This window comes from Lipotes vexillifer, unplaced genomic scaffold (genome assembly GCF_000442215.2).
Source record: "Lipotes vexillifer unplaced genomic scaffold, Lipotes_vexillifer_v1.1 scaffold1119, whole genome shotgun sequence".
In the NCBI taxonomy this organism is placed as follows: domain Eukaryota; kingdom Metazoa; phylum Chordata; class Mammalia; order Artiodactyla; family Lipotidae; genus Lipotes; species Lipotes vexillifer.
The window spans coordinates 268,123-294,014 of NW_006778437.1; the positions used below are offsets into that span (position 1 = coordinate 268,123).

The 25,892-nt window shown below is 34.9% G+C and overlaps 1 protein-coding gene across 1 annotated transcript; it reads right to left on the reverse strand.

Moving 5' to 3' along the window:
• Positions 1-4,138: 4,138 nt before the first annotated feature.
• On the reverse strand, positions 4,139-22,611 carry LOC103084576 (charged multivesicular body protein 1b-2-like; the record flags this gene model as incomplete). Its single annotated transcript, XM_082930920.1, is given in 9 exon segments — positions 4,139-4,183; positions 4,594-4,666; positions 7,593-7,636; positions 10,873-10,980; positions 11,068-11,108; positions 11,111-11,132; positions 11,522-11,668; positions 18,294-18,391; positions 22,590-22,611. Coding segments are annotated over 9 exon segments (600 nt in total), but the record flags the coding sequence as incomplete, so codon positions are not given.
• Between the last annotated feature and the right edge of the window lie 3,281 nt (positions 22,612-25,892).

Sequence of the window (25,892 nt, forward strand, 5' to 3'; positions counted from 1 at the left end):
CAGAAAAGAATGGAGGTAATGTACTTGTACTACAGCAACTCACTTCAGTTTATGCAACCAATGTACTCTAAAAAGATTTGTAGAAAGGGAATATAAGGCCCAGATGGGGGTAAGAGAATTATCTAAGTTAGAAGTCAGTATCAGAGCTAGAGCTAGAAATCCAAATCAATCACTGTAGATCAGATCTGGGGCTTTTTCCTCTACAATCTACACTAGAGCCAATTTAAGACTCTCTTGGAACAGTTATTTACTAACAGTTATTTACTAACTTGAGCAAATCCACCGAAAACTAGGCTAGGTTTGTCTTTGGCAACCTATCAATCATTTTCTTATTTTCTTTATAGATAACCAGTACCCTTAAGACTCTCTTCAGATAGTCCATCCAGATGTTCCTTTCCCATAACTTTCTAAATTGTAAAGCAAACTCATCTCTCATCATAATTTACCTGTTCTATCTCCTATTTGTTTCTTTGTAGCAATGACTGGTAATAAATTAGCAGTTAAAATAATCCAGCCCACAATGCTTACATGAGAAAGTAGAAAATTTTAGGCATTGAGGCATATAGGAGCAGGGATACAATTTTTGTCAGGGGTCCTTTTTAAGATTGCTTTAAATAATGGCCACATCGTCTAAAGGGTGAAGGTGCAGCAAAATGTTTCTGAGCTTTTAACCTTATACATTTTACCAAATGATATAATCAAATACTTAGAAAAAAATCTGGAGAAAAGTAGATTGATAGGGAACTAAAACTGAAGGTAAATGAAAGGTGCTGTGATGTCTACTTTTCATGATAGTATAGTTTGATGTGTTACTGTTCAATGATTGAATCACTTATCAAAGTAGAAATATAACTTGTACTAACAAGGTAAGAAAGAGTTCACAGGTTGTGGGCCTGTTGGTCTAAGAACAAATTGTAAGAAAGAAAAATTTATTATAAGATAATAAATGAATCCAAAAGCAAAACTTTGTGTCTATCAGAGAACAATAGTTTTAAAAGACAAATCTGATTTGGTTGTTAAATAAAACTATGAGCAGTTATCTTTAGATCAGAGTCATTTATATTTCTAGATGTAAGTAAGCCATATTTGCAATTTAACAATTTGCATTAAAGTCAAAAAAGAAAAAAAAAAAAAAGCTACAATTCCCACCGATGGAAAATAAGAAAACTCTATTTCACAGATATTTTAGTCTGTAATAATGTCTTCTATGCTTCTCTGGGATGTTCCAAATGTAAATAAATAAACTTACCCTTTAAGTAGAAAAGACAAAGCATCAATGATAAACAAAATGGAAGATTACCACATTGAAGTCACATCATATAGTCAAATTATGAATTACCAAGAAAGTTAAATAGGTTTAACCCAAACATAGCAAAAAAGTAATTTCTCATTTCATTAACCAGTGAAAATAATCTTCATTTATACATGCTCTCTTTTACAATAGGAAACATCACATATGAATAGTGAGTACTTAGCAAAAAAACAAATCGATGGAAAAAGGATTAATCTCCAAAATATATAAACAGCTTATCCAGATCAATATTAAAAAAACAAACAACCCAATCCAAAACTGGGCAGAAGACCTAAATAGACATTTCTCCAAAGAAGACATACAGATGGCCAAGAAGCACATGAAAAACTGCTCAACATCACTAATTATTAGAGAAATGCAAATCAAAACTACAGTGAGGTATCACCTCACACCAGTTAGAATGGGCATCTTCAGAAAACCTACGAACAACAAATGCTGGAGAGGGTGTGGAGAAAAGGGAACCCTCTTGCACTGTTGGTGGGAATGCAAATTGATACAGCCACTATGGAGAACAGTATGGAGGTTCCTTAAAAAAACTAAAAATATAATTACCATATGACCCAGCAATCCCACTACTGGGCATTTACCCAGAGCAAACCATAATTCAAAAAGACACATGCACCCCAATGTTCATTGAAGCACTATTTACAATAGCCAGGTCACGGAAGCAACCTAAATGCCCATCAGCAGACGAATGGATAAAGAAGATGTGGTACATATATACAATGGAATATTACTCAGCCATAAAAAGGAGCATAATTGGGTCATTTGTAGAGACATGGATGGATCTAGAGACTGTCATACAGAGTGAAGTAAGTCAGAAAGAGAAAAACAAATATCATATATTAATGCATATATGTAGAACCTAGAAAAATGGTACAGATGAACCGGTTTGCAGGGCAGAAATAGAGACACAGATGTAGAGAACAAACGTATGAACACCAAGGGGGGAAAGTGGCAGGGGGGGTGGCAGTGTGATGAATTGGGAGATTGGTATTGACATATATACACTAATATGTATAAAATGGATAACTAATAAGAACCTGTTGTATAAAAAAATAAATTAAATTTAAAAATTAAAAGAAAAAGAGCCTCCATAATTGCACTTTGAACGAAGATTACCTAAACAGATGTGCTCTTAATAGAATTTCATGAAATATTGGCATTCTTTCATGGATCAGTCATACATTAAGTAAGGAAAAACACCTTACCTACTTAACCTAGATTAGTAGTACACTTTCTAAAATCTAACTTGGTCACTTCTCCACATTTGAGACTGCTACATCAGAAAAGTGCAGGCACATGTTAATTTGTTCATTTTAGTTGGGTGAAATATAGATATTCCTGGGGAGATGGCAAGTAGTACAGCTGGTCATCAAATACTTTCCCCCAAGAATCCTGGCCTTCAAGAGTCTAGTCTTCTTTACAATCTTATGAGTTTTCTGCCCACCCTGTATGTTATGCTCCCGACCTCCATTAGGCTGGAAGTTATTTGCATAGCTGGGCAAAACATTTTATTCCAATTTATATATTTTCCACTTCATTTCTTCCAGTTATGAGAGTTTTTTAAGATAAAAGAATGAACACGTTTAACCAGGACTTATAGTACAGTTGACCCCTGAACAACACAGGTTTGAATTGTGTGGGTCCACTTATACACAGATATTTTTCAATAAATACTATAGTACTACACAACCTGTGTTTTGTTGAATCTGTGAATGTGGAATCACAGATACAGAGGGCCAGCTATAAAGTTATACGAAGATTTTCAACTGCAAAGGGGGCTTGAAACCCATAACCTCTACGTTGTTCAAGGATCAACAATAGTTGTAACTTGAGTTGGTTCAATTTTGTTTTGTTATTTTTTGTTGGTTGGTTTAAAAACACAGGCCAAGATTTTTGAAAACCAATCAACAATTCTGTGAGAAATGTAAATGATGTTAAGTCCATGCAAATTAATCTCCTTTTAAAATACAACCTAACAAGGGTTGAGTGCAAATTGGGTAATCATTAAAAATGTGTTTGACTTTCATTTAAAAGTATGAAATGTTGAATTTCTTGGTGAGTCTTAACAGTGATATTTACCAAAGAGAAAAATATTTAATGAGCAAACCTTAATTTCTTTAATTTTGCAGATTTTTTTATCAATGAAAAAAATTTTTATTTAAGGAATTCAATTAATAGTCATTAAATTACTAGGTAAAGATTCTCATAGTAATCTAAATTTAAAAGTTGATGAATACAGATTAAAAGTCAACGGAATTTCTGCTTGAATAGCAAAAACAAACATAAAACACAAAAAGTAGCACTGTCCATTGTATGATGCTAAATAAGATGTTTTTGGTTATGTAAACATATTAAGTAAACATATTTTCCCTGTTTTTATTTTTATGCATCACATGTGAATGTAGACAGAGATTTAAAACTACCTTGAGTTAAAAAGAAACCAAAACTTTTATTCTATACTTTATTCTGTATAAAGTACTTTATTCTGTAGTACTTTGGTCCTAGAGTTTTTAATGTAATTTCTGAGGAAGATATTTCATATACAACAAGTTAATGCTAGCTCAGTCTAAGACACCTACAAAAAACCATCTCTCGCACTTTTCAACATAATATACAAAACTTTAAAATCTTTCAAGGTGGAAACTCTCTGGAATTAAAGTACTGGAAAGTACAGCAAGGTAAAAGAAAGCATTATATACAAATAGTGTTAAGCATTCTGTAATGCATGGCATTCTTAGTGTAATTGGAGTGAAACATCTATACATACACACAAAATATTTCAGAAGCCAGTGAAGGAAACAAAAGCGCCAGTTCTTTAAATTACACTTGATCACGTAGACGAGCAAGTCTCTGTGATAGTTCATCCTGGAGAAAGCAAAGATTAAAAGTCACAGGGCTGTGACAAATATAAATCACTAATATTTTAAATAGCTCATATTCAAATAAGATTTAAAATCTTGTCTCAAAAATTCACACAAAAATATTAAGAATTTATTTTTTTTAAACATTTCAAAATAAATGGAGAACTTAATAGAGCAGAAGGCTATGAAGGGGAACAAATTCAATCGTTAAATGAAATATGCATGCAATGTCCATCATTAAGGAGTTAAAGGCTAATTACATCTTGCTTATTTACGATGATGTCTTATTACAGTAGAAAAAACTCTTTATAATAGATAAAAGGAGAATATATTTGCTTATATATACATATAAATACACATATATTTAATTCATTCACCAAGTTCATACAAATCAAGATAAAATCCAACTTCTACCTGTTCCATGGAAGTAACACTTGTGCCAAAAGAACCTGTTTGACCTTGTGGTAGTTCCATACTGAGATCAAGGCTACAATTTTAAAATAATTAACATAAATGAGGGTTAATATAAGCATTTTTCTTCTTATCTAATTATACCAAGCTTATAATTGTTATTAAAAATTACAAAAACATGCTTATTGCAAATTTGAATATTCTACCTAGCATTTTACCTTAATTTAAATAAACATAATACTGGTTCAATTTTATAGATGCAAATAGAACTTAAAAATATTCTGGGGACTTTCCTGGTGGTGCAGTGGTTAAGAATCTGCCTGCCAGTGCAGGGGACATGGGTTCGATTCCTGGTCCTGGAATATCTCACATGCAGTGGAGCAACTAAGCCCCTGTGCCACATCTACTGAGCCTGCGCTCTAGAGCCCATGCACCCAGAGCCGGTGCTCCACAACAAGAGAAGCCACTGCAATGAGAAGCCATCGCATCGCAACGAAGAGTAGCCCCCCCTCAATGCCGCAACTAGAGAAAGCCTGTGCACAGCACAAAGACCCAATGCAGCCAAAAATAAATTAATTAATTCAAAAATACATATTCTGGGCTTCCCTGGTGGTGCAGTGGTTGAGAGTCCACCTGCCGATGCAGGGGACATGGGTTCATGCCCCGGTCCGGGAAGATCCCACATGCCACAGAGCGGCTGGGCCCGTGAGCCATGGCCACTGAGCCTGGGCGTCTGGAGCCTGTGCTCCACAACGGGAGAGGCCACAACAGTGAGAGGCCCGCATACAGCAAAAATAAAAAAATCTAATAATAATACATATTCTGAATGTCCACCTTAGGATAAATGAATTACTAATTTTAAAGAGTTTTTGTTGAGCCCTAGTGGCAACCCATGTGGATGATAATCTTATGATAGAAAAGTGAATAAAATATAGGATAATGATCTGGTCAGCTGAACAAAAAGAAAGACCAAAACAGTGGTTATCCAATGTACTGAATTTACTGGAGATTACTATATGTCTTCTACTGTAAAGAAAATTAATGTGCCAATAAAAGATAAAACAGGCTAGATACATGTAGCCTCAGGATCAATATCCATATCTAACATTTGAGCTAACTTCAAGTTCAGTGTTTAGATCCTGAGCTACCCTTGACAGAAATCATTACTTGCATCTACCCATATAACTGAAGTTTAGAAAAGTTAAGTACGCTTGCCCAAGATCACTCTAGTGACAGATAGGATTCAAATCCAGGTTTGTCTCCTTCCAAGGCCACAATTTTAATCTCCATTATAAATACTCCTGAGGATACAAACTACTCTTTCTGCCTGTCTCTAGACGAGTGTATGCCAACTCCAGTTTGAAAACACTACAGTGAATACAGTAACTTCATCATTAGGAGATTCTAGAGACAGATTGTTATTTAAAAGGTAAAGATACAGTATACTAAAATTTTGCTATACTAAAACATCTATAAGGATGGGTATTTCGACATCAATGGTTCTACCTATTTCTACTGCTCCAGTCACCACCCATTACTGACAGAAGTAATCACTCGATTTTGGCTCCCTACACTCAAGGAACATTTGTCATTGTATGGAGGCATTTTTGGCTGTCGCACCTGGGGGGAGGGGTGATATTACTTGTGGGTAGATGCCAGGGACACTACTAAACATCCTACATACAAAGGAAAGCCCCTAGGATTATTAGCCCAAAATGTCAACAGTGTCAAGTTTGAGAAATCCTATTCTAAATCTTATTAAAAAGTTGTCTACTGAACTTGATTTCCACTGAGAGTCAGTAAGGCTGTGATATGGCAATATTCATTTTGCAAGACCTCCCTTGCTCTATTTTCAAGCCCAATCTTCTTATTTTGTCTTTGGCTCAAACAGAAACAAGTTCTTAGCCTCATATTAATAAAATGGAGTCTTTTTACACATGCCTTAGTCTCTCCTATAATACTTAAAAATCATCCTTCTTACTAACTCCTTGTTGGATATGGGCTATATTAGGATACTAACAAAGCAAAATAGTGTACCACCTACCCTCTGGCCCTGTTCTCAAATATTGCAAACCTGATTTATTAACCTAGGTTTTAATCCACTAATGAGAGATACAACAGTGAACTAAAGAGCTGGTAACTAATTAAGTTCTTTCTAATTAAGCATTAGTTTCAACACTAGAATAATATTCATCAACTTTATTTTCCAGGTGTCTTCAAGAACCTTACTTCAACCTATTACTTTACCTTTGAAGATAAAGCATAAAACTTTAGTATCACCCAGTTTTAATCTTTATCTTTGAAAAAATATTTTTAATTCTTTACTATAATGTTCTCTTGAACTAAGTAAAATACCAGAGAATACTGATATAACATGACTTCTGTAGCACTGATAATATTACAGTCAAGTCATTTCCCTCAAACATGAAGAGCCTAAAATAAATAGCCTAACAGATACCCTATTTCTAATAGCTGGGCCAGAAAGGGTGTTAATTATTTACTTTTTTAAACAACAAATAACCATCTACAACAATGAAATGCTGCCATCTTTTGAACTCCTTGGACGTTTTGCACATATTGCTCAGTTTGCAGGACTCAAACTTGGCTTAAGACTTAATGGCCTGATCATAGAATTCTTTTGGAAGATCCTATTAAAAACAATTAAACATTTGATATATGCTGAACACAGATGGTACAGAGGAAACTTTTAAAACACTCCTGCCTCCCTCAGTCACCTTCCTTCATTTCTTATCACATACTAACCGAATCTATCTCCAGAGATTTTTAAGAAAATACTAAGATGATTGGAACAAAGTCACATTTTTATGAGCATGACAAAGAGCTGGATGTTCTAAAGGTCCTTGAAGCACTAAATTCTAGGATCAAAAACCTAACTCCGACCATTGGTGGTAAAGACAAATATGTTTATCCACATTACATAATTGTAGGACTTGTAGATATTAAATCAAGATCATTTCAAAAGCATCTGAATAATTTCTTACCCAGCTTCATCTGCCATTTCTTGAAGCAGCATATCCACCTGGTTCTAGAATTAAAAAAATGAGAATTTGTATTTGAATGGTATTTGCTTTTTGGGTAGTTTTTGTTTCTGACCTAGCTTTAAAAAGGGGGAACTGATCTACAGTTCTTAAAAGAAAGTTTAAAAATTCTTTTTTACAACCAGAGGGAGCTGAATTATCTCATAAAATGATTTATTTATGAATAATGTTAAATTATAAAGCCTTAAACTATGAGGTTATGTGAAAAATATTCACAGTGATATTCACATATAATTTGAATCTGAGTAATGTAGCTCTCTAACGGAGCGAACCAACTTTGCTCGTATTTAAAATGTAACAGACTTAAATTTTAGATTAATCATAGCTGTCCTGTCTGCTAATTGATGCAAATTTGATATTAAGGATTACTTTTTAAAGTATCTAGAGATTAATAAAATATAAGTATTGAGATATTTACAACAGTACAGGAGTTCTCAGGGAATAGAGTCCAATTAATTAAAAAAAACTTGTTTTTAACTTATTTAAAATATTTTGAACATACAGGTAGGAGCTCTAAGATGTAGTTACAGCTCTACCACAAGGTGCCAAATTTTAAGCAAACCTCTAATAATGTTGTTGGGCCTTAGTCTCTCTTGTCCTTCATTCACCTTCAAAATATAAAGAAGTTCAGAAAATAATAGATCAAATATTTCTGTGCATTTAGATTGTGTTGTTTTTACTTCATATCTAAAATACCATTATTTGTGTTTTTAAAATTTACTTAAATGGCATTATACTAAGTATACTATTCTGAAACTTGTTTTTTTAATTCAACCTTATAAGATCTAATTATATTGAGATCTAGAGCTCTAGTTCATTAACTTTCACTCCTGTATAGTACTGTAATATAAAATACTCTAAACTGTATTTATCCATTTTATTTCTGGACATTTAGGTATTTTCCCCTAATTTCTGATTACAGACAATAGTGCAATGAACATTCTTATGTAGAAGTATGTTTATACACATGTAGGTCTTTTGTGTATAAATTTAAAAATAGAAGTACTAGGTTATAGGTCACATGCATTTTCATATACTCTGATTTATTCAACAAATATTAACTGAGCACCTACTTTATGCCAGATATCATTTTAAGTGTTAGGGATACATCAGTAAACAAAAATAATTAAAAATATCCCTGCCTTCATTAAGCTTACATTCTAGTGTGTGCACATGAAAGGGAGGGGCAAATAAAAACTTTTTAAATTATGTGGTTTATTAGAAGGTGATATGTACAATGAAGAAAAATAAAGCAGGGATGGTAGATAGGGAGTACAGCACTCGGTGGGTGGGCCACTGGTGTACTTCTAAGTAGGATGATCTTAAAAGACCTCACTGAGAAAATGACATTTGAACAAAGAACTGAAGGAGGTGGGGGAGTGGGTAATGAGGATGAGTGCAAGACAGATGAAGAAGATTCAGGCAGAGGAACCTGCAAGTGAATGGCTTTGAGGAAGAAATGTACATGGTGTGTTTGAGAAATAACAAGGAAGCCAATATCTTAGTAGAGTGATGAGCAATAATAGGAGATAAGGTCGGAGAAGCAGGATGAGGCAGATCCTAGAGGGCACTATAGGCCACCATAAAGAATTTGGATTTTATTTTGAGAGACATGCAGAGCCACTGAAGGGTTCTGAGCAGAAGAATGTCATGATCTGACTTGTTTTATCAGGATTGCTCTGGCTGCTATGTTAAGAATGGACTGTAGATATTACCGCATTGCTTTTCCAAAGTGAATATGCTAATTTAAATTCTAATTACTCATTAGCAAGGTATGAGAATTTGGGCATCTAAGTATGCCCATTTCTGTTGTAAATTTTGGTTGGCTCTTTATGAAAAATGTTTTGTATATACTTGAATATCCCCAGCACCTAGCACAATACCTGAAACAGGAGAAGGTGCTTAGCAAATGTTAGGTGAAGGAATCTCAAGATTTTTCAGAGCTAAAAGGCATTTAGATATCATCAATTCCAGCCCTACATTTTACAGCTATGAATACTGAGGCCCAAGGTAGTGAGTATCTTAAGGTCCCAAAATTAATTAGTGGCAGAGTAGAGATGAGAAATCCAAGTGTCCTGACTTCAAGTCATTTTTCCAGTCCCCTTGTGTTTTCCTAATCTTGACCATAAAATCACCTGGAAATCACCTAAGGTGCCTGAATAAGAATCAGAAACTCTAGGACCGTGCTTCTCAAAATCAGGGCATAAATATCACCTGTAAATCTTATTAAAATGATTCCAATTCAATATATCTGTGCATAGGGTCTGAATTTCTGCATTCCTAATAAGCTCCGAGATGATACAGATGTTCCTGATTTTTGCACCACGCTTTGGGGAAGCAAGGCTCTGGAGGAGGTATAAAAGTAATGACTAAATATATGCTTTCTATAAGACATACACATGAATACTTTCTTCTTAACTCTAAAACATGAATATAAGTTTGTTCTCTTATTATTTACCTCTTAGTGAAAGGCATCACCTTCAGTAAAATTTTGATGGATGGCTATTGATTTTTTCTCCTAACCTGTTTTGTAAATTATCCATATTATCATCTTATGTAGTGATAACAAGTTTTTTGTTTATTTGATGAACTATGTGATAGGTGCTGGGATCAAAAAGAAGATTGGTAATGATATAAATCTTCTATTTTAATATTCAAGTTTCACAAAATCTTTATTTCTGGCTCACATGACGTCCAAACTAGTTTCAAATTTAATTTTCTCTGTAGCACATCTCTAAGTTGCAGATGCAACAACATCCTAGAAAACATCCTAGTTTTCTGAAAAATAATTGATCTTGTAATTTACTATTTGTTCATCTGTGATCTGTGCCTAATAACATACCTAACGAGTAGGCAGGAAGCAGAATATCTGCAATGAGATGACTTAACTGGGGTTAGGAAAATACCTAATACCCACTGGCCTCAGTGAGTCCCTAGTTCAATGCTTTTATCAATAAGGACCACTGGCAGCAGGGCAGAACCAAGTTCCATACTCTCTAGACATGTGACCTATAATAATTCTTAGAACTTCAAAACAAGATAGGAAATGTCATCTTCTAACATGTCCTTAGGAATCCAGGGTCAGAGCATAACTTCCTACTTGCATTTTGGGGATATACCATGTTTACTTCACATTCTAGAGATGATTTAGGTTCACAAAGCCATTATAGTTTGCAGTTGGGTAATTTTTAAAAGTTAGTGTACGTAGAGAAACTATTCTTACTTGTGGTGTTGTTAGGGTTGTAGTACTACTCATTGTGTCTTCCATTTGTTGCGTTTGAACATCCAGTGTTTCAAACTGCTGTTCAAATTTGTCCATCAGGGCAGAAATCTGCAAAAAGAAATATGGTCATAAGAAAAAAACTTACTCTGAAAAGATATTATCTGAACATCAATTTATTTATTTATTTATTTTTACCTTTTCAAGTATCATACTCCTCAATGTAGCATCCATAGACCTACACCTGCCATGGACTTGGTTACCTATTGGGAGTATTAAAAAAAAAAAAAAGACTGAGAATCCTATAATATAAACAACCTCAAAATTTATGTAGTTTCTTATATTACTTGTAGATCATCTTATAAAATTTATCTACCGTTTCCTTAACAGTAAAAGTACACTATGTATTTCTGGTCTAGGCATCGACTATCTTTTATCTTTGACTATTCATTGGAAGACAACTAATTAGACCTTAGCTGAAAAGCCACTGCCAAAATCATTTTCCTCAGTAAGCATTTTGACTATCTTTCTCCAGCCCAGAAAGGCGAGTACCTTTGTAGCACTTTGCAGTAGATTTAGATTTCTGACAATTCTTAATACCTCCAATAACTTAAATCAAGAGTTCCTATTATTTACAGATATTAAGGCTTACCTTGCCCATTGTAACTGCAGTTTGAACTCTGGCTGCCACAGCATCAACCCTAGCACTCATTCTCAATAAATTAATTGTTTGGTTCTTCTGGAGGATTGCATTTTCAGCATGTATTCTTGCAACTTCTGTATTGCCTTTCTGAATGGCCTGTTTTAAACAGAGCAAAAGTAAACAGTGAAGACAAACACCAAAAGTAAATATAGGGAGCAAAAGTAGATATTTTAGAAAGAGGAAAACAATGCCCAACTAACATATTTTTAATATTTAAGAGCTTTTACAATTAGTATTTTTAGGAAATAAAAGGAGAATTTATAGTCCTTTAATTTTTTATGACTAAAAGATATATACTCATTAACATTTTAAGAAATTAGAATATAAAGTTTAAAAATTTTCCCATAATCACTCAGCCATAACCACTAATATTTCAGTATAAAGTATTCCAAGTACATAAACCTATTTATTGAAATATTACAATATAAATTACAAGAGTACATGCATCAGAGCATACTGTTTTCTCACCTAATTAAATTTTTTTTAAGTCAATAAATATATAACTACATCATCACTCTAAAGACTGTTGAAAGAAAAAAAAAGGCTGTGTTGTATGGATGTACCATGAATCAGGGCTTTCCTCATGTGTGGTACAAACACTACTGATAGTACATAAAATTATTTTAGATGTTACACAGACATAAGTATCTCCATTTTAATCATGCATTTATTTAAATGTGTATCTGAAATGGATATGACTAGCACAGATCCATGCTTTCTGCTATACTGTAATAGCTATGGCCAGGTGTGAAGTTAAAAGTCAATTTAAAGAAAAATGTTAAATAGCTCAGATGGTACCCCAGTATAGCAAAATTGATAGGGTACATAAGTGACTGAAATTAGAGCACATGGATCAGTTAAGATCCCTGTTTGCTCGGTATTTAGTTTGTTTCCAACTCTTCAATAATATAAACACCAATGTGATAAATACATTAGTATATGCAACCTCAAACACTTTCCAAGTTTTTTTCCTAGTTAACATCCATAACTACATATAGCTACAATTTTTTTCTCGTGATGAGAACTTTTAAGATCTCTTAGCAACTTTCAAATATATAATAAAGTATTATTAACTGTAGTCACCATGCTGTACATTATATTCCCAGGACTTATTTTATAACTGATAGTTTGTACCTTTCAGCCATCTTCACCCATTTCACACACACCCACCCCCCACCTCCTTCCTCTGGCAACCACAAATCTATTCTCTTTATCCATGAGGTTTTTTTTTAAGATTCCACATAAGTTAGATCACATGGCATCTGCCTTTCTCTCTCTGACTTATTTCACTTAGCATAATATGCTCAAGGTCCATCCATGTTGTTGCAAATGGCAGGATTTCCTTGTTTATGGGTGAATAATATTTGACTTTATATATATATATATGTATATATGTATATATGTATATATGTATATATATATATATATATATATACACATATATACATATATATATATGGTCCAAATTTTCTTTTCCCATTCATCCACTGATGGACACTTAGGTTGTTTTCATTTCTTAAAAAATTAATTTATTTATTTTTGGCTGCATTGGGTCTTCATCACGGTGTGCGGGGTCCTCATTGCAGTCGCTCATCTTGTTGCAGAGCATGGGATCTAAGCGTGCAGGCTTCAACAGTTGTGGCATGTGGGCTCAGTAGTTGTGGCTCACGGGCTCTACAGCACAGGCTTGGTACTTGTGGCACATTGGTCTAGTTGCTCTGTAGCATGTGGAATCTTCCTGGACCAGGGCTTGAATCCATGCCCCCTGCATTGGCCGGTGGATTCTTAAGCACTGCGCCACCAGGGGAGCCCTGCATGTCTTGGCTATTATAAATAATACTGAAATGAACATGGGGGTGTATATATCTTTCTGAGTTAGTGTTTTTGTTTCCTTCAGATAAATACCCAGAAGTGGAATTGCTGGACCATATGGTAGGTTCTAATTTTCACTATTCAGAGAACATCCATACGGTTTTCCATAGTGGCTGCACCAATTTATATTCCCACCAAGAGTGCACAAGGGTTCCCTTTGCTCCACAACCTCTCCAACACTTTTTGCTTTTTGTCTTTTTGTGTGTGTGTGTGTGTATGGTATGCAGGCCTCTCACTGTTGTGGCCTCTCCCATTGCAGAGCACAGGCTCCGGGCGCGCAGGCCCAGCGGTCATGGCTCACAGGCCTAGCTGCTCCGCGGCATGTGGGATCTTCCTGGACCGGGGCATGAACCCGTGTCCCCTGCATCAGCAGGCGGACTCTCAACCACTGCGCCACCAGGGAAGCCACTTTTTGTCTTTTTGATGATAGTCATTCTAACAGGTGTGAAGTGATGTCTTATTGTGCTTTGATTTGCATTTCCCTGATGATGCGTGATATTGAGAACATTTTCATGTACCTGTTGGCAAACTGGTATGTCTTTTTATGAAAAATGTATATTCAGATCCTCTACACATTTTTAAATCAGATTGTTTGGTATTTTGCTTTTGACTTGTATAAATTCTTTACATATTTCAGATGTAAACACCTTATCAGCTGTATGGTTTTCAAATATTTTCTCCCACTCAGTAAGTTGCCTTTTAAATTTTTTCATGGCTTCCTTTGCTGCACAGAAGCTTTTTTGTTTGATGAAGTCCCACTTGTTTATTTTTGCTTTTGTTGCCTCTGCTTTTGGTGTCGATTCCAAAAAATCACTGCCAAGACCAGTGTCAAGGAGTTTACCAACTGTTTTCTTCTAGAGTTTTATGCCTTCACGTTTAAAGTTCAAGTCTTTAATCCATTTTGAGATAGCTGCTGTATATGTTGTAAGACAGTGGTCCAGTTTTATTCTTTTGCATGTGGCTGTCCAGCTTTCCCAACACTACTTACTGAAGAGACTGTCCTTTCCCCGTTGTATATTCTTGGGTCCTTTGTTGCAAATAAATTACCATAAATGTGTGGGTTTATTTCTGATTTCTCTATTCTGTTTCATTGATCTATGAGTCTGTTTTTATGTCAATATCACGCTGTCTCATTTACCACAGCTTGGTAATATAGTTTGAAATCAGGAATCATGATGTTTGAGCCTTGTTCTTTCTCAAGTTGGCCTTGGATATTCAGTCTTCTGCGGTTCCATATAAATTTTAGGACTGTTTGTTCTATTTCTGTGAAAACTGCATCTTGATAGCGATTGCACTGAATTTGTAGATTGCTTTAAGCAGTATTGACATTCTAACAATATTAATTGTTCCAATCCATGAGAATGGAATATCTTTCCATTTATTTGTGTCTTCTTCAATTTCTTTCATCAATGTCTTTAGTTTTCAGTGTAGTCTTTCAGGTCCTTGGTTAAGTTTCCCTAGGTATTTTATTTTTAATGAAATTGTAAATAAGATTGTTTTCTTAACTTCTCTGATAGTTCATTATTAGTTACAGAAACACAACTGATTTTTGTATATTGATTTTGCATACTGCAACTTTATTGCATCTGCTTATTCCAACGTTTTTTTTGGTGGATTCTTCTATATATAATGCCATGGGTTTTTTATATGTAATATATGTTATCTGCTAATAGAGACAGTTTTAATTTTTCCTTTCTGATTTGGATGTCTTTTATTTCTTTTTCTTGCCTAATTGCTCTGGCTAGGACTTCCAGCAGTATGTGGAACAGAAGTGGTAAAAGTCGGCATCCTTATCTTGATCTTAGAGGAAAACCTTTTAGCTTTTTTTCCTTGGGTATGATGTTAACTGCGGACTTGTCATCTATGGCTTTCATTATGTTGAGGTACATTCCCCCTACATCCACTTTGTTGAGAGCCGTTATCATGAATGAATGTTGAATTCTGTCACATGCCTTTTCTGCATCTATTGAGATGATTATATGATTTTTATCCTTCATTTTGTTAATGTGGTATATCACCCTGACTGACTTGTGGACGGTGAACCATCCCCACATCCCTGGAATAAATTCCATTTAATAATGGTGTATGACACTTTTAATGCATTGTTGAATTTTGTTTGCTACTATTTTTTTGAGGGTTTTTACATCTATGTTCATCAGGGATATTGGCCTATAATGTTCTTTCCTTGTAGTTTCCTTGTCTGGTTTTGGTATCAGGGTAATGCTGGCCTCATAGAGTGAGTTTGGATGTGTCCCCTCCTCTTTAATTTTTTGGATGAGTGAGTTTGAGGTTGACTGGTATTACAGTTGACCCTTGAACAACATGGGACTAGGGGTGCCAAACCCCACTCAGTCAAAAATCCATGTATAACTTTACAGTTGGCCTTCTGTATCTACAGTTCTGCATCTGTGGATTCAACCAACCATGAATAGTGTAGTACTATTGTACATCTTGGTTGAAAAAATTTTGTGTACAAGTGGACCTGTGAAGTTCAAACCTGTGTTGTTCAAAGGTGTATTTTAATTCTTTAAATGTCTGGTATAATTCACCAGTAAAACTATCTGGGCCTGGACTTTGTTTGTTGGGAATATGCATGTTTTAATACTGCTGTGCTTGCCTGAGATTTGAAAATTCAAAACTTATTTTTAGATTATTTCTAATTTCCTCAATATACAAAAATGTTAGACCAAAATCTTTTTTATGCTTTCTCTTTCCTTGAAATACTTGGGCTTATACTTTTAGAAAAGGATGATGCTAATACATCAATTTTAAGTATTTTTTCTTCTAACTCAGTTGAACTATTTCTTTCTCCTTTTCTGAAAGTTTTCTTCCCATAAAGTTTTCTCTATTAAGAGCATAAAATACCCAAAGTGACTCAATTTAAGGGTAGGATATACTCTATTACCAAAGATCACAGTAATTTAATAAAATATTAAAAATAGATATAAAAATACACGTGTGCAGAAAAGAGTTCACACAGCAAGCCTGAGTCTGCTGTCCTTCGAAACATCTCTCTGAAAGTTTGGCATGTAACTAGCATCTAGGAGCTTGGATTTGGGGAAGGTTTCCATCTTTCCCAGAACAGTTAAGAGTGGCTCAGTGTACCTAAACTCTTTATACAAACAATGTGGTTTATGCCAAACAATGGATTTCCTTCTGGGAGACTGGAATTTTGGTGTGTGCTAGGCAGAGGATCCCTGCATGACTACCAATAAAAGCCTTGGACTCTTAGTCACAGGAGAACTTCCTTGGTAGACAACACTTAACACATGTTGTCACAATTTGTTGCTGCAGGAATTAAGCTTGTCCTGTGTGTTTTCACTGAGAACTCTTGGAAGCTTAAGCCTGGATTCCTCCAGACATCGCCCCATGTGCTTTCCCTTTGTATCCTTTAGTGTAATATGTCATAGCCATGAGTCCAACTATATGCTGAGTCCTGTGAATCCTAGAAAATACACAATGCACAAGTCACAATATACATTAATGCTATGTACTATGTATATAAAAAACATATTCAATGGAATATTATTCAGCCATAAAAAGAAATGAAATTGAGTTATTTGTAGTGAGGGGGATGGACCTAGAGTCTGTCATACAGAATGAAGTCAGTCAGGAAGAGAAAAAGAAATACTGTATGCTAATGCATATATATGGAATCTTAAAGAAAATGGTTCTAATGAACCTAGTGGCAGGACAGGAATAAAGACGTAGATGTAGAGAATGGACTTGAGGACACGGGGAGGGGAAGGGTAAGCTGCAATGAAGTGTGAGAGTAGCACTAACATATATACAATATCAAATGTAAAATAGCTAGTGGGAAGCAGCCGCATAGCATAGGGAGATCAGCTGGGTGCTCTGTGACCACCTAGAGGGGTGGGATAGGGAGGGTGGGAGGGAGACGCAAGAGGGAGAGGATATGAGGATATATGTATACATATAGCTGATTCACTTTATTATACAGTAGAAACTGACACATGATTGTAAAGCAATTATACTCCAATAAAGATGTTAAAAAATGAAAAACTTGGGCTTCCCTGGTGGCGCAGTGGTTGAGAGTCCGCCTGCCGATGCAGGGGACACGGGTTTGTGCCCCGGTCCGGGAAGATCCCACATGCCACAGAGCGGCTGGGTCTGTGAGCCATGGCTGCTGAGCCTGTGCGTCTGGAGCCTGTGCTCCGCAACGGAAGAGGCCGCAACAGTGAGAGGCCCACGCACCACCAAAAAAAAAAGAAAAAAAAAAAAAAAAAACTTTAGAGACTACAGAAATTCAAATGAGCCAAAAAATGTGAAATATTATTCTGACATACAGGCTTTATACTTCTCAGTAACAGTGGTTCTGGCTACAAACTAAAGGACAGTCATTAGATGTAGGCAACAGAACAGTTAGGTAACAGTACAGTTATACTCTGTGTTATGAGCCATACTTGCACACATAAGTAGAAATAAACAAAAAAGCCATTATTAATTATGTCAGATAATAAATAATTTACTTAATAGATATTTGGCTTAAAATGCTAAAGCCAGTAATCTTTCTTCAATGTAAAATAAACTAAAACAACCACTCTTCAATCATGTAACTGTGCTCATTTCATGAGTTTAAAAAAAAGTAAAAAGATAAAAATTACTTACCTTGGGGCTTCCCTGGTGGCGCAGTGGTTGAGAGTCCACCTGCCGATGCAGGGGACACAGGTTCGTGCCCCGGTCCAGGAAGATCCCACATGCTGTGGAGCAGCTGGGCCCAGGAGCCACGGCCACTGAGCCCGTGTGTCTAGAGCCTGTGCTCTGCAACGGGAGAGGCCATGACAGTGAGAGGTCTGCGTACTGCAAAAAAAAAAAAAAAATTACTTACCTTTTTAATCTTGGTCTTTTCAGCCTTTCCTTCTTTATCACATTTCTTGGCATTCCTATTAAGTTTCTTTGCAGCAAACTTCAAGTTAAATAGGTGTTCTGAAATTATATGTTAAGGTTTAAAAAAAAAAGTCATTTCCCAACCTAACTGAAAACAAGATGTTAAAATTATAAAATTTATAAGATTATGCTATTTAAACCAAATATTCACAAAGCATTTGAGGAAACAGAACAATTTTTATCTCTTCCACATTTGTTTTCTGTTAAAATTAAGTTAATTATTTTAAGAAATAATTTTAGAAGAAAATAAGAAAAAGAAATAAATAAAACTTAATGATTTTAAGAAACTTAATTATTTCTATTAAAACCAACTGATGGTTATCAAGGGAAAAGGTGGGGGAGGGACAAATTAGGAGTTTGGGATTAACATACACACTACTATATATAAAACAGATAATCAACAAGGACCTACTGTATAGCACAGGGAAATCTACTCAATACTCTGTAATAACCTATATGGGAAAAGAACCTGAAAAAGAATATATGTATGTTTATCTAAATCACTTGGCTGTATACCTGAAACTAACACAACATTGTAAATCAACCATACGTCAATATAAAATAAAAATGTTAAAAATTAAAGTAATGGCAAGAAAGATTAATTACAAAGGGAAAAAAAGCAACTTTATAGTAGAGAAACCTGGCAGATACCACCTTATCAAGGATAATATCACCAGTAATAAAACATTTCAACACCATTTACCTTCTGAAATGATGAACTGGGAAGAGTACAGCATACTTATATGGTGGTGTTGTCAAAAACATAACCTCAATTTACTCCAGAGAAACCGTCAGGCAATCCTGTACTGAGAGAGACATTCTTTGTAAGATATAACTGACCAGTGTTCTTGTCAAGCATCAAGTTCATGTAAAGCAAAGACAGACTGAAGAACTGTTACAGAATGGAGAAGACAAAGGAGCCATGCCAACTAAATGCAATGCGTGATTGGATTCTGAAACAGAAAAATGACATTAGGGGAAGAACTGGTGAAATCCAAGTAAGATCTGTAGTTTAGTTAATATTGTAGTGGTGTGGATTTCCTTTGGTTTATGATTATGTTTATGTAAGGTGTTAACATTAGGAGAAGCTTTGTAAAGGGAATAAAAGAAATCTCTGTACTATTTTTGCAATTTCTCTTTAAGTCTAAAACTATTTTAAGATTAAACATTTTTAATTAAAAATGACAAAAATATAATGGGAATAAGACCTAAATAAGCAATACCACAAATCTTCCATTTTCATGACACAAGCAAAAACAAATATGAAGTAATGCACATGAATCTGACAAAGCAATGTGGATTATTTCAAAACCAACTGCTTTGTATCATGATTAAATCACTATTAAGAATGATTCTATGTGTTTTCTGCCCTTTAGAAAAAGGTAAAATCTATTTTTTTTAAACCCTGATTCTATATTTCTTTGGGACATTTATAAAGGATGCAGGGTTCATTTTTTTGAAAGGCACACATACACTATATAGTTTAAAGAGCTAACTGTTGGTTTGATTATATCACTATCAGAAAATAAGCATTATTCGATTATTTACCAAAGCTAAACCATAAATTAACCTTGTTCATCTCTCAAAGGCTTCATGGCTTTAATTTAACACCTTATATTTATGGATAATGAGAGGGATGACTTGCTACCGTATTTTTCATCAACAACAGATATAACTAGAATTGTTAAGAAATTAAGTATATGTGTATGAATTTCTGGGTAGTTTCAATGTATCATATACGTTACATTTTTAAGTAAGATTTATCAATTTCAGCTAGGTAACTGAGAAAATTATAGCTCCTTTTATAAATAGGGTTTTTTAACCTAAGCACTACTGATATTTTGGGCTAGATAATACTTTGTTGTGGGAGATGTCTTATGTATTCTACGAAGTTTATCAGCATTCCTGGCTTTACCCACTAGATGACACTAGCAACCTCTCTGTTCCACGAATTACAATAACCAAAAATTTCTCCAGACATTGTCAAATGCTACCTGGGGAGGGGGGCAAAATCGAACCCGGCAGAGAACCTGAATCACTGAGATAGATGGAAATAAAGAAAAAGGCAATGAATTTTTTATTTTTCAAATCATCTCCCAAATAGAATTGCTGTCTCTGTAGAAAAACTCACTATTGTTAAAAGCTGAATTAAGAAGCCAAACTATTTTAGATGAATTCATATAATTTATATCTTCATTGTTGTTTTTAAAGAATGATTTCAGTTTCCCTTAAACCTGAAATTACAAACTGCAAATACTGAGGACTGACTACCTACTATAGCCAACTCTAATTTAATATTAATGGTTAAGAATGATCATGATATAAAATATTAGCCAAAAATATTAATAGGAGATCCATTACAAAAGTCCATTTAATACCATAAAGCTTTTCCCCCTTCATCCTAAAAAGACATGAACCACTTCCATTAATATGGAGGCCTACACATTTATAATAACACCTTGAAATACTGGATAAACTACAACAAATGCCCTTTTAAATACAGAGCTTAGATTGTAAAAATGGAAGGAAAATCCTCAGGAGACAGAAACAAGGAGGAAGAAGTAAATATCAGTAGTAGGTAAGCACTGAAGCCCCTGAATACAAAGCCCCCTATGGAGCCCATGAGATGAGACGCTGGAACTGAATTTTCTGAATAAACCTAGAACCTTGAAGGCTACAACATTAGCATAAGGGTGACACAGAAAGAAGTCTTATCAGCTGGCAAAGGAAGATGAGATGACAAGGTTAACTGTCATTATGGGCCTTGGCTCACAGCTGGGGGTGGAGCAAACTACATAAAAGAAAATTAGACAAAGCTGAGGAGAAAATTAGCAAACTGGAGAGGCCTGCATACAGCAAAAAAAAAAAAAATTAGCAAACTGACTATAGATCTGAATTAAGATTAGAGTGAAAAAATAAGGTTAATATGAAATAAAGGACAAGAAGTAAAGAAAACAGAATAAAAAGGTCTAATATCTGCAATACCACAAAGATATAATAAAGACAATGTGCAAAATGTTACATTCAAAGAGATAATACTTGAGAGTCTTCCATAACTGATGAGAATAAAATCTTTAGACTCAAGAAGCACAAACAAACAAAAAATCAAACAAAAAAACAATCGCAAGCAGAACATATAAAAATCAATCCAGAGAGGCGGAGTCAAGATGGTGGTGTGGGAAGATGTGGAGTTAGCGTCCCCCAACAACTAGGGAGCCTGCCAGCTGCTGGTGGTGTATTCTAATGCCCAAGGAGATGGGAGGAACCCCAGAGTGAACCAGTTTGCAGGATCTTGGTTCACAAACCTGGGGTTAGGCAGAAGCTACTGCGGTGGGAGCTCCAAGTCTGAACCACTGGACTAACAGAGAACCTCAGACCCCAGGGAATATTCATAGGAGTGAGGTCACACAGAGCTCCCCATCTCAGCACCAAGACGCATCTCAGGTCTACCCAGTAGCCTACAAACTCCAGTGTTGGAAGCCTCAGGCCAAACAACCAGTAAAACAGGAGCACAATTTCACTCAAAAAAAAAATAAGATGGCAAAAAATATGCCACAGATGAAGGAGCAAGGTAAAAATTTACAAGACCAAATAAATGAAGAGGAAATGGGCAATCTACCTGAAAAAGAATTCAGAGTAATGATAGTAAAAATTATCCAGAATCTCAGTAACAGAATGGAAGCACAGATTGAGAAAATACAAGAAATGTTTAACAAAGATCTAGAAGAACTAAAGAACAAACAGAGATGAACAACACAATAACTGAAATGAAAAATACACTAGAAGGAATCAATAACAAAATAACTGAGGCAGAAGGACGAATAAGTGAGCTGGAAGACAGAATGGTGGAAATAACTGCTGAGGAGCAGAATAAAGAAAAAAGAATGAAAAGAATTCAGAACAAGCTCAGACACCTCTGGGACAACACTAAATGCAACAACATTTGAATTATAGGGGTCCCAGAAGACAAAAAGAAAAAGAAAAGTTCTGAGGAAATATTTGAAGAGATTACAGTTGAAAACGTTCCTAACATGGGAAAGGAAATAGTCACCCAAGTCCAGGAAACACAGAAAGTCCCATACAGGATGAACCCAAGGAAAAACACACCAAGACGCATATTAATCATACTAACAAAAATTAAATTCAAAGAAAAAATATTAAAAGCAGCAAGGGAAAAACAAAAAATAACATATAAAGGAATCCCTATAAGGTTATCAGCTGATTTTTCAGTGGAAACTCTGCAGGCCAGAAGGGGTGGCAGGATATACTTAAAGTGATGAAAGAGAAAAACCTAAAACCAAGATTACTCTACCCAGCAAGGATCTCATTCAGATTCAATAGAGAAGTCAAAAGCTTTTCAGACAAGCAAAAGCTAAGAGAATTCAGCACCACCAAACCAGCGTTACAACAAATGCTAAAGAAACTTCTCGAAGCAGGAAACACAAGAGAAGAAAAAGACTCACAAAAACAAACCCAAAACAATTAAGAAAGTGGTCATAGGAACATACATATCGATAATAACCTTGAATGTAAATGGATTAAATGCCCCAGCCAAAAGACACAGACTGGCTGAATGGATACAAAAACAAGACCCATATATATGTTGTCTACAACAGACCCATTTCAGACCTAATGACACATACAGACTGAAAGTGAAGGGATGGAAAAAGATATTCCATGCAAATGGAAATCAAAAGAAAGCTGGAGTAGCAATACTCATATCAGATAAAATAGACTTTAAAATAAAGACTGTTACAAAAGATAAGGAGGGACAGCACATAATGATCAAAGGAACAATCCAAGAAGAAGACAAAACAATTATAAATGTTTACGTACCCAACATAGGAGCACCTCAATACATAAGGCAAATGCTAACAACAATGAAAGGAGAAATTGACAGCAACACAATAACAGTAGGGGACTTTAACAATGGACAGATCATGCAAACAGAAAATAAATAAGGAAACTCAAGCTTTAAATGACACGATAGACACGATAGATCTTATTGATATTTATAGAACATTCCACCCCAAAGTGGCAGAATACACTTTCTTCTCAAATGCACACGAAACATTCTCCAGGATAGATCACATCTTAGGTGACAAATCAATCCTCAAAAAATTTAAGAAAATTGAAATCATATCAAGCATGTTTTCTGATTACAACGCTATAAGATTGGAAATCAATTACAAGAAAATAATTGTAAAAAACTAATACAAGAAGGCTAAACAGTGCACTACTAAATAACCAAGAGATCACTGAAGAAATCAAAGAAGAAATTTTAAAAATTCATAGAAAAAATTGACAATGAAAAACACAATGACCCAAAACCTATGGGATGCAGTAAAAGCATTTCTAGGAGGAAAGTTTAAAGCAATTCAATCTCACCTCAAGAAACAAGAAAAATCTCAAATAAACAATCAAACCCTACACTTAAAACAACTAGAGAAAGAATAACAAAGAAAACCCAAAAACAGTAGAAGGAAAGAAATCATAAAGAACAGAGCAGAAATAAATGAAATAATAATGAAGAAAACAATAGCAAAGATCAATGAAACTAAAAGCTGGTTCTTTGAGAAGATAAACAAAATTGATAAACCCTTAGCCAAAATGATCAAGAGAAAAAGGGAGGGGAGGCAAATCAATAAAATTAGAAATGAAAAAGGAGAAATCACAACTGACCCTGCAGAAATACAAAGGATTATAAGAGACTACTACAAACAACTATATGCCAGGAAAACGGACAAGCACGAAGAAACAGACACATTCTTGGAAAGGTACAATTTTCCAAGACTGAACAAGGAAGAATTAGATAATATAAACAGACCTATCACAAGTAATGAAATTGAAACTGTAATTAAAAATCTTCCAACAAACAAAAGTCCAGGACCAGATGGCTTCACAGGTGAATTCTATCAAACATTTAGAGAAAAGCTAACACCAATCCTTCTCAAACTCTTCCAAAAAACTGCAGAGGGAGAAACACTCCCAAATTCATTCTACAAAGCCCCCATCACCCTGATACCAAAACCAGAAAAAGATACCACAAAAAAAGAAAATTATAGACCAATATCACTGACGAACATAGATGCAAAAATCCTCAACATAACACTAGTAAACAGAATCAAACAGCACATTAAAAGGATCAAAAACCATGATCAAGTGGGATTTAACCCAGGGATGCAAGGATTCTTCACTATATACAAATCAAACAATGTGATACACATTAATAAATTAAGGAATAAAAAACATAGGATCTTCTCAATAGATGCAAAACAGCTTTTGACAAAATTCAACACCCATTTATGACAGAAATTCTCCAGAAAATGGGCATACAGGGAACATACCTCAACATAATAAAGGCCATATATGACAAACCCACAGCAAGCATCAAACACAATGGTGAAAAATTGAAAGCATTTCCACTAAGATCAGGAACAAGACAAAGATGTCCACTCTCACCACTCTTATTCAACATAGTTTTAGAAGTCCTGGCACAGCAATCCAAGAAGAAAAAGAAAGAAAAGGAATACAAATTGGAAAAGAAGAAGTACAACTGTCACTATTTGCCGATGACATGATAATATGCACAGAAAATCCTAAAGATGTTAACAGAAAACTACTAGATCTAATCAATGCATTTGGTAAGATTGCAGGATACAAAATTAATGCACAGAAGTCTCTGGCATTCCTATACACCAACAATGAAAAAACACATAGAGAAATTAAGGAGACACTCCCATTTACCACTGTAACAAAAAGAATAAAATACCTAGGAACAAACCTGCCTAAGGAGGTGAAAGACTGGTACTCAGAAAACTATAAAGCACTGATGAAAGTAATCAAAGATGACATAAAAAGATGGAGAAATATACCATGTTCTTGGATTGGAAGAATCAATATTTTGAAAATGACTATACTACACAAAGCAATCTACAGATTCAATGCAATACCTATCAAACTACTTATGGCATTCTTCACAGAATTAGAATAAAATATCTTACAATTCATATGGAAACACAAAAGAACCCGGATAGCCAAAGCAATCTTGAGAAAGAAAAACAGAGTCAGAGGAATCACGCTCCCGGACTTCTGACTATACTACAAAGCTACAGTAATCAAGAGAGTATGGTACTGGCACAAAAACAGAAATATAGATCAATGGAACAGGATAGAAAGCCCAGAGATTAACCCACGCACATATGGTCACCTTATCTTTGATAAAGGAGGCAAGAATATACAAAGGAGAAAAGACAGCCTCTTCAATAAGTGGTGCTGGGAAAACAGGACAGCTATATGTAAAAGAATGAAATTAGAACACTCCCTAACACCATACATAAAAATAAACTCAAAATGGATTAAAGACCTAAATGTAAGGCCAGACACTATCAAACTCTTAGAGGAAAACATAGGCAGAACACTATGACATAAATAACAGCAAGATACTTTTTGACCCACCTCCTAGAGAAATGGAAATAAAAACAAAAATAAACTAATGAAACTTAAGAGCTCTTGCACAGCAAAGGAAACCATAAACAAG